This window comes from Uranotaenia lowii, chromosome 2 (assembly GCF_029784155.1).
Source record: "Uranotaenia lowii strain MFRU-FL chromosome 2, ASM2978415v1, whole genome shotgun sequence".
Taxonomy (NCBI): Eukaryota; Metazoa; Arthropoda; class Insecta; order Diptera; family Culicidae; genus Uranotaenia; species Uranotaenia lowii.
Window position 1 is genome coordinate 103,963,291 of NC_073692.1, and position 10,784 is coordinate 103,974,074.

Sequence of the window (10,784 nt, forward strand, 5' to 3'; positions counted from 1 at the left end):
AAACCGAAAAAATTTAAAAATTCATAAACTACCAACTTTTACAGAAAATTTACTTACAAGTTGAGAGCTTAAAATCAGTAGTAAATAGAAAAAAAAATATTTTCGATATAAACTTTTCATAAAAAGCTAGCCCTATTTATAACCTTTAATTTGATGTATAACACTTAATTATCGCAACAGTACAAGCAAAGATATTCAAACATTCACATCACATTCTTTGAATCATAATGTTGTCTCCATTCAAGTTTTAGCATCATGCAACCTGCAAAACGTGGCATCAAGAGGACTTGCTTACAACTTGATCAAAGCGCGCGCTTTTTTTAACTCCTGGCCCCGTCATGGAGTACTTGATTGAATAAAATATCCTTTCTTGTGCACAAGTTGGTGTGGAGCAAACTTGAATGGAAAATATTTTATCAAATCAAATTTGTTGCATAGATATTTGAATAACTTTGCTAGCACTCTTGCGATCATTAAGTGTTATACATCAAATTAAAGGTTATAAATAGGGCTAGCTTTTTATGAAAAGTTTATATCGAAAATATTTTTTTTTCTATTTACTACTGATTTTAAGCTCTCAACTTGTAAGTAAATTTTCTGTAAAAGTTGGTAGTTTATGAATTTTTAAATTTTTTCGGTTTGATTTAGTCAATTATCTAAAACAGGTCCATACGAATGCTTGTCATACCAATCACCGAGCACTATAAAATTATCATTTTATATTAACAACAGCTTGCTAGAACACATCTACGGAAATTTTCCAGAAAAATGGACTTTTTTCAATAAAACTCCTAGCGCACGCTGGAAACTTACTCAAATGAGCTCAAATTTGGCCAGAGTACTTGAAAATGAATAAGGATCAAACCTTGTAAGTGGCGTTGTGATCAGCGAAAAAAGCCGAAAAATGAACTAGTCTAGTGTACAAGCTATTTTAGTCGCCTGTTAAGATGCCTCTTCTCAGAAGGGAGCAGCACTGAGCGTATAGAAAAAAATTTCGATAAGTTACATGAGTTTGATCGAAGGCTTACTCAATTTCAAGTCAAAACTTCAGCCTCTTGTTACGATTCAAGACTAAGAACCTCTCCTCTTACGACTCGAGGTCTGGCCTTTACTCGTAGCTCGAGGCTCGCTTTTACCACTGATAGAGACCACTACACTGACCAATGACCTCTCCTCTAACGACTCGATATCTTGGCTCCGCTTAGTTTAGATTCTTTAGCCTCTCCTCTTTGCCAGTCCGTTTGCCAGTTGAGAACAGCTTACCCGATCAAGAGGGAAAAACAAAATTATATCAAAATGAGATATTTCGATACTTATTTTTTTCTATCTAAATGAGTTATAATTCAGTACTCGTAGGATGTTAAATAAAATATCTCAAATTATATAAAAAAATCTATACGATCTGATGAACTGATAAATTATATCAGTTTTTGATATGCTCCTATCAAGATTATATCTCGTTCAGATAGCAGAGTTTGATATTGGACAGAATAAATTATATCAAAATTATAACTCATCAAGATATGAGTGCTTCGAGAAAATTTTCTAGTGGAAGGTCATTTTTTTTATTTACATAGTATTCCGTCTCACGACATAATTCCTAAAACATAATTCCTAAAATTCACTCGGTCCATGGCAACCGTGGAAGGTCAATAAACCACATTATTTGATAAAACCATGCCCCATTTTTGGTTTCCCAAAAGATTGATTCAATTTTATGAATCTGTTGAGCGAAACTCGTTAATGTAAGGTTTGAGCCGTTGACTTCGATGTCCGTGCTTCAGAAAAAGTTGTACGTATATCAAAATAAGATATAATGGTGCACATATGCGGTGACGACGCGAAAACTGCAAGTATTTGTAAACTGCTGCCTGCGGAAGATCATCCGCGCTTGGTGGCCTGGCAACTGGATCTCGAATGAGGAACTACATCGCCGGTGTCATCAAAGGGCGCTAGAAATCGAGATTCGGGAACGTAAGTGGAGATGGATTGGGCACACGCTGCGAAAAGATGAAAACGAGATTTGCAGAGAGGCGCTAGATTGGAATCCAGATGGTCATCGAAGAAGAGGCAGGCCCAGAAACTCGTGGCGGCGAAGCCTAGCCGCTGCAATCCAAACTGTCGACGAGAATCTTGACTGGGACCAGGTGAAGACGCTGGCTCCGGATCGTCAACAGTGGAGGTCTTTTACCACGGCCCTATGCACCGGAGGATCGGTGCGGGATCATTAAGTAAGTAAGTATTTTATATTTTAACAATCTGAAAAAATTTTGATCATTGAATATGAGCTCAACACCATTCAAGTTTGTCAATCAGAATAAGATATAATTCAGTTTGAAGAAACTTAAAATCGAAAATTTGGAGTACTTAATTATAACTGAATCAGATGCAAATATCTTGGTGAGATACGTTTGAGTTATTATTTTGATGTGCTCCCCTGATCGGATATCTTTGACACGTCCCTCTCACAGCACACGTTCGGGGATTTACGAAACTACTCGGATGATACCCGACGAAGACGTCATCCTACACCGACTCGAGTGACTCACCAGCCGATGACTTGAAGTCACTCTACCCACGTGTATTTCGCGGCGTAAATACTCTTCTCCCTACGAGTTCGACTGCGGAGAAGGTCTTGTCTTATCTTCACAGCTTCCGTCGCAGAGGGCACGTTCGACTCGGATACTCCGTGACGGTATCGGTGGAGGTATCACGACGTACCAGACAGCTCGGCATACGCAGAAGGTAAAGTCTTATCTTTGTATGCTTTACTGCCAGGTTCGGACGCACACTACTCAGATGCTCCCCGACGAAGGAGTCACCCTACACCGGTTGGGGACTGATGCTGATTCCAACTCCTCTGCAGGGCAGTTATGATCCTGGTGAACCCTTCGATGACCACGCGCCAAGTATTGGCATCCTCTCACATCCTCCGCACGATGTTGTCGGCTGTCGTGTCTAGTCCGCAGGCGGCAAGCATGTTAGCGCGTGCCCCTTCGAACCTCGGACAGTTGAACAATACGTGCTCTGGTGTCTCGATTGTGTCACCGCAGGTTGGTACTGCATCAAGCACCCGTGACCAGTCAAGAACTGTGTAACCCAGAAATCCACCTCTTCATGTCTCCAATCCATCCAAAGTCCGATGTTAGGGATCAAACGATGGGTCCACCGGCAAAAAAAAGCCCGTGATACTCGGCTTCACCTCAGTTTAAGTGATCGAGTGGTGCTCCAAAGAATCGAAAAATTTGACAGTTTTACAACGGATTGATACTAAGGCGACAAGGCATTCCCCATTAATATCCAAGTGATATTATTAAGCCTTCAACCATGTTACAGATTTGGTTTATTGAAGATAAAATTGGTGTTCCAAAAAAAAAAATTCCTTAGAAAATAGCGTGCCGATTAAAAATTGTGCTAGAAATTTGGATCATTTTTAATTTTTCGCGTGTATTCTGAAACCTAAAAAAAAAATTAAAAAATATAAATTTAGTAAAAATTTTAGGATTTAAAGTTTTTTAAATAAATTTTTTCGTGAAGTGGATTTTTTTCAAAAATCACGTTTGCGGAACCTCTAAACATGATTATTTTTGTTTCGCCCCATACTAATGTTTGTTCACCACACCCTTATCTATCCATTGGAGGTTGCGCCCTCAGATTCCCAGACATAATGTAATTTTGAAATACCTTAATGGAAAAGCTGGTTTGGGATCATGAGTTAAAATCAGTTTTGACGACCAATCGTCAAAAATCAGCGCTGGGACCTTAGGCACAGATGAACCTTAGGTTAGTATTGTAGAGTACTGATGAGCAAGCTAATATTATCAATGTTGAAATTGGGATATATTGGTTAGTCTTTTCTAAGCGTGAAGAGAATGAGATTCGATTTTGAGTGGATGAGTGAAACAAAACGAGTAACGGAAAAAGTTAAATATAGGAGTGTGAGTGAAAAAGAAATACTAACGGAAAAAACGATAACGAATTACGAGCAACGAGCAAGGGTTAGTCTATTGGCGAATTTTCGTGACGACAGACGCTTTTGGGTGTAATTTTATTTAAAGGTATTACCAATTAGGTTGTGATATTGAAGAAAATATCACCGAATCCGACAAGTATGAATGTGAAAATCAATATTAAAATGTGTTCACCATATGAAATAATAATACACGCTCAATGAAACTTTGAATAATGTGTTCAAAACACAAACAACAATAAAACTTTAAACATTTTCTTGGAAAAAATGTGAAAAAACTTTAAACTTTACACATTGAATAATTTATTTACTCCTTAAAACACACAACTATCAAATGGAATATTTCTTAACTAATATTCGCTGCTTTATTTCAGCTCGTTTTTGTTTTCTCAGTTCTTCGAAATTCAACCGATCATTCGTTAGATAAAATTTGAGCTCATTGCTCTCTCTGTAAAGTAAGAAAATAAAACAAATTTGTAATTCATCACCATATTTAGAAGCTGAAAACACTTACGGTACAGACTCTAGATGCCCTTCCAAAGAGTCACTCAATCGTTCCCTGGGACGGAATTGTTCCGCGGGATACTTTAGGAATTCTCGCTGTTCTCGGAGACATCGAACTTCTAGTTCTAAGTGAGCGATTATCCGACGATTCTCCTGATCCAGGTACTGGCACTCATCTAAACTTGAACGAAGCAAATGGATGAGTTGCTTCAAAGTTTCATTCTCCCGAACAAGGCGTTCCAATTGATTTTTCATTATCTCGCTTGAACTTTTCGAATCGACCAATCTAAGCTGTTCTGAGTTGGATTTTTTCAATGGGACAGCAGATTTTTCGGTTGTTGTCTGATTGGCTGAAATAACCGATTGCTTTTCAGCAACAAAAAAAAGGTTATGATTTGTTTATATTTTTAAGTGACAATCGTACTTACAGAATTTGACTTGCAGATCTGAGAGTTGTGTCTGGTAGGCAAAATTGGAGTTCTCTCGACTAACCATGAAATTTGCTTTGGTACATTAGAATCAATTTTGGACCAAATTGGCTTCCGAATAATTTCTGATCGAATTTTGCATAGCTCCATTTTGGATCGAAATTGCCTGAAGTGTGATGTTTAAAAGTCTTTGCTACTTCGATTGATGAAAATGACTTTCGGCGATGGAATGGGAAAGTTATTCTTTCTCTCTTTAAGAAAAACCCGTGAGATCTGTAAAAAGCTGAGTTGAATTTTCGCTGCATCCTATTTCTTTCATGGAAAACGATCACACAAACTCGTCAGCGATTTCATCGCCTATTGCTAAGAAAAAAAAACGAAACCTTCCTATTCAAAGAAATTGAAATCATTTAACAAGTTTTGAATACCATATCCAATATACGTAAAATTGGTATTAAGTGGAAATTTCTACAATTTTCGAGAATCTTCAACTGGAATTAAAAAATTCAATTAGTACAAGAGAATCAAACACAGTTTCCCAAAAATAACTTCCATGACATTAAACACCAAGAGTCACTTTTCCAGGATCCGAATTCGTCGTGATGAAATCGATAATTTCTTTTTGTGCGCTGCAGATTGCGACTACGAGACCCACAGAAAAAGTTTCATATCTTTGAACATCTCAAAATCGATTCTGTCCCAAAACAGCGACTAACGAAGAGCCATTGAATGGTTTAATGAAGCGTAGGAAAATCGCAAGAATTCCACTTTTTCCGGGATGCTTCTGCAGAAACAGTAACAGCATGAAGTCGAAAAATATCTAATGAAAATTTAAGCATGCTTCCGAAAACACAAGAACACACAAGCACATTTCGACTCGGTAGCATAATTATGGTTCCCTCCTCCCTCTCCTATCTTGTTTTCAGACTTCCGGAATATGCAAATCTTTATGCTGGATCCGATATGCTATGAGAATTTCACACCACCAAATCTACTTCTACTTCGCTAGTGTTTTGCATGGAATTCGAAAAGAGAGAAGAAGCAAAAATATAAAGCCAACCATGAAACATTCTGAGAATTCTGTTTTCGGAACGAGGCTCTTGTTCTGAAAAATATTCAAGTTGATGAGCATTCATTCATATGGCTTATATGCAGCAGGAAATGTGGAATAACATCAACAGCTTTCTTTCCAAAGAAATTCAACGAAATCGGTTTTGATATACTTTTCTTTATATTTGAAATTGTAAAATTGTATAATTTTATAACATTTTGGAAAGCAATTAACAATGACTGTCCGCCAACTGGATCGTGGATATAAATCGCGAATGGCATAAAGATGTTAAAACGACTATAATCGAAAAAAAAATTATAACTTCTTCTTCTTACTTTCAAATTATCCCTTCAAAAGCCAATTATAAAATAAGCGTTTATTTTTCATTGAGCATGTTATATCTCAAGTAACAAAGATTAAGCTAACTTGCATTTGGATATTTTATTTTGGTTTTATTATGGCATTTTTATTGCAGCTCGTTTTATGACGGTTGAATTAAGGTCATGCAAAATGCTTATACTTTTGAATCGACCATATGTTTTCAGATAGTTTTGAAAGCGCTAAAAAGCTTTTTTTAAACATACTGTTTTAGTTATTTAAAAGAGTTATGAATGCTCTGTTTAAACAATAATAAAATACAAACGTAGAAGTTTGCGTGTTCTACAATCGCACTCAGTGCCTGATTATTAAACCGCCATACAACTTAGTGAAAGTACTCAGTCAAGCTGTTGAAACAGGACACTATCAGATTACATAGCACATATTCGAATTGGAATTCTAATTTTTAAACATTTTCGATAAGTTATGTGTGTTGGTCTTGGATTTCAAGATGGCATTGGAAAGGATAAAATCAACTTATTTTTGCTTAGCCCTTTCACCCAATACCCATATGGTTGCGATTTAATGCGTTTTTTGTCATTTACAGTATTTAAAGTTAAGCGAAAGCCGCCATCTTGGATTTCAAGATGGCAACAGATAGCGAAATTTGACTTCTACTCGTTTATCCCGTTTATATCGTTTCATGCAATTTTAAGTCAATTACAACATTTTAAAGTTCAGCGGAAGCCGCCATCTTGGATTTCAAGATGACGCCTGATGACGCAAAATTTGTCTTCTACTTGATGATCCTTTTAAACTTCTACCCATTTTGTGGAGTTTCATGCCATTTTCCGTAATTAACAGCATTTCAAAATTCAGTGGAGGCCGCCATTTTGGATTTCAAGACGGCATCCGATAGCAAAATTCGACTTCTTCTAGTTAAGCCCTTTCACACAAATGCCCATATTGTGGGGCTTTCATGCGATTTTCAGTGATTAACACCATTTCAAAGTTCAGCGGAATCTGCCATCTTGGATTTCAAGATGGCGTCGGAAAAAAAATCAGCTTCTTCTAGTTTACCCCTTTCAACTAATACCCATATAGTGGTAGTTTAATGCGACTTTTTGTCATTTACAGCATTCAAAGTTGAGTGGATGACGCCATCTTGGGTTTCAAGATGGCGTCAGATAGCGAAACTCAACTTCTACTCGTTTAGCTCTTTCACCCAATACCAATATTGTTGGAACTTCATGCGATTTTAAGTCATTTGCAACATTTTAGAGTTCAGCGGAAGCCGCCATCTTGGATTTCAAGATGGCCTTAAACAGAGAAATTTGACTTCATTTCATGGTTTATTCCACCTGTCATTCACAAACAATCCATTTTCATTCAAAAAGGCTGTCCCCATTTACTGTACTAATGATAAACAACTCAGATATGAGGAACTCACTCTAAGCGCGTAATTGGTTGGCTTGCGAGAGAAACGTAAAATTTTAGATTTTTATGTGGTCATAATTAAACCATTATAAAACTAATAAGCCATTTATCTGACTATAAAAAGGCTGTTATGCATTGAATTGACTAACGCCATGTTGGTTGCAAAATAGAAGGGCACAGAATGACGCCATGATGATGGATTTACAATGCGAGTATTTGAAAATATTTCTTCGGGCCTATTTTCCATGAATTTCATGATTGACCATCAGGTTGAACGAGGCGCATTTATATTAAGATACTATTTCATACACATTTTGCCTAAAATCTTGACTGGTAATAGAATAGATGCTCATAATATGGTTAAAACCATTGGTGTTTTGGCTATTAATTCTACCAGATCATATCTTAATAACGCAATTATCATTCATCAACCATCATGGTTGCTGAAAAAAAAACTCCGGGAACTCACAGAAACGAAACAAACAAAAATGGCTAACATGTTTAATAATAGCTTTTTAAAAGCTTTTGTGACCCAAATTTTGAATCAGAATGATTGGTCATGATGACTTTAGATTTTGGCTTTATTAGAGTTCTGGTGACGTTATAGAATGCGCTTTAGCTTTTTATGAAGATTAATGCTATGGTCCTAACGAAATTTTGCTGACCATAATAAAGCTTAAATTGTTACTTGGGATATAATGAGTTTAGATTAGATGATTAAAAATTTTGCTCATTGTCTGCCAACATATAGCATTATATGACTAGGATTCCAGTTCAGTTTAACAAAAAACAGTATCTATAAATCAAACTTACCACTCTCTAAGCTCATAAATTTGGCAAGGCTTTTGAAAAGTTTTCCCTCAGATGACCATCTTTTTGAACTGACGCGTCACGTCATTGTAGGGAATGAGATGAAGGATATACAGAAAATAAATCAAATTTAATTAAGAATAAAATAAAATAATTGTTGTATTCGGCAACACTGAAGATAAATAAAATAAAATAAATTTCGATGACAACGTTTGCTATTTTGGCATCACTTGACAAACAAACAAAAAAAAGTCAGTTATTGATCTATTCTTGTGAGCGACAGACGTGTTTAAGTGAATCTTTGAATTGAGATTCGTAAAATCACGACAGTCATCAGTAGGCCAAGCGTGGTGGTAGATGCAACTCTATCTATATCTACCACTTTATAGTAGTTGGCCCGTGCGGAACCAAAATTTGATATGTGATGGTGATCCTTCCAAATAAATTCTACCCGCTCATTTTCACCATCTTTCATTTCATCTTACCGTCTATCCATCTATAAAAATAAAAAAAAATTATAATCTTTAGATGTCCCTACAATAAAAGACATCAATTTTCATCGATAAGGCCGATTAATTAAAGTAACATGGATAATTCATCAAGTTCTAGAAATAAAGAAAATCAAAACAAGAAATTTGGGAATAGATCACCAAAAGGGGCTCCCTGAATAAAAAAATCTCGAATGGGTTCCCTGCAATACAAGTTCAGGGGGCCCCCTAGAATAAACATTGCCAAATTATCCAGCATTTTAGCAGGATAACCAAACCAGGACCTTTTTTTGTTTTAAACCAAATCTGGCCATTTGATTTCGAATTTTTCAACACCAAATTCAATCAGAATCCATTGATTATTCAAAATTCAAGAAGGAAGTAAGAAAAATCACCTTGAGTTTTAATTTTTCATCGAACGCGTTAGTAGCTTTCGTATCGTATCAAACAAACTCCCGAGAACAATAATTTAGATAAAGCTTTTTACCGACACCCTTTTTTATTTCTTTTCAATGAAAATAAGCCCAGCAAAATAAGGACTGTTTTAAAATATTCTGGCAACCTCCAAGTGCGACTTTTTTCCCTGAATAACACTTCTATAGATCCAACAAAGTTTATGCTATGTTTTGGTTCGATCTCGAATGGTGCAATTACTTGAAATCAGAGGTGAAGTGATTAAAAGTAAAATATGTTGTTTTTGTGTCGAAGGAGGACAATTTGCTAAAATTGTCATAACTTCGATCAAATTAAAAATCAAATTAAGGTAATAAAAAAAGCCTTGATTTGAAAAAAGGGTTGTTTATAGTATTTATAAAAGATGGCGCACGTTGCGCCCAGAACTTAAAGTTGATGAACTTCTTCATTGATCGCTATCTCAAAAACAACTAAACAAAACGTCACAAAAATTAGCTCATGTGCAACAGTAGCTTCACTGAAAATTTCATCAATCTTGAATAATGAATTCCAAAGTTATCCACAAAACAAAGTGTTGCATTTTTTTCAGATACACTCCTTACACTCCTTATATATGCACCCTCATTTCGATAATCAATTCTGTGAAAAACAACAAGAATAAAAAAAAACTGCTGTAGATATTTAAATATAACCAATTGGCAATACTGAGTTTGTCTATTGAATTTCCGTTCCAAATCCTGATCAGATTTGAAATTCGAATTGAAACTTTTTCAGCTGATACAACCAAAGTCTTATACCTGTGCTTATACAGTACTTATACTATCAACTCTGAGGTGCTTCTATTTTGAAAGTTATCCTTTAATGAAGTGAATAAACTGAATTCAGCATATCAATTTCCACTTGACAGTTAATTCCTAAATTTTGTCTTTCATAAAAACGTTCTCGTAGTTTAATTGCGAATTTCAATGAGTGATTTTTAATGCTAATTAATGTTTGCTGGGTTGTCTTCTTCTGGGTTTTAAAAAAGAGATGAAATTTATTGTGATTTTCAAGTTTTGTTCCTTTATTTTCATGATTTTTCTGAGTATTGAGAAATTAAGGAACCAAACTTATTTTAATTTCCTTATCTGATTTGTGCAGTCGTCATTACATTTAAAATTATTGGCACTTTACACGAAAATGTTTTTTGTATTTAAAATATATGAAATTAAAAAAATCATTTGAATATAAAAAAAATATAAGATTTGCGATTCTTGGTTTTGCTATTTTTTACGTGTTGTTTATTTATAGAGGGATTAACCTATAGCTTTCACCCTCGGATTTGGAAAATTCAAATTCTACAATTTTTCATCGAATTTCACTGT

General features: G+C 35.5%; 1 protein-coding gene across 1 annotated transcript; it reads right to left on the reverse strand.

Moving 5' to 3' along the window:
- Positions 1–4,282: 4,282 nt before the first annotated feature.
- On the reverse strand, positions 4,283–5,099 carry LOC129743824 (uncharacterized). Its single transcript, XM_055736024.1, has 3 exons — positions 4,903–5,099; positions 4,485–4,840; positions 4,283–4,418 (listed from the first exon to the last, which is right to left on the reverse strand). The coding sequence occupies exons 1-3, from the start codon at positions 5,050–5,052 to the stop codon at positions 4,301–4,303; spliced, it is 624 nt and encodes a 207-aa protein (XP_055591999.1). The 5' UTR covers positions 5,053–5,099; the 3' UTR covers positions 4,283–4,300.
- Positions 5,100–10,784: the final 5,685 nt, after the last annotated feature.

Coding starts and splice junctions, on each gene's coding strand:
- LOC129743824 (XM_055736024.1), bottom strand. CDS start 5,052: ATGGAGCTATGCAAAATTCGATCAGAAATTATTCGGAAGCCAATTTGG. Junction 4,841..4,902: donor AGATCTGCAAGTCAAATTCT/GTAAGTACGATT, acceptor GTTGCTGAAAAG/CAATCGGTTATTTCAGCCAA. Junction 4,419..4,484: donor GGGCATCTAGAGTCTGTACC/GTAAGTGTTTTC, acceptor CTTACTTTACAG/AGAGAGCAATGAGCTCAAAT.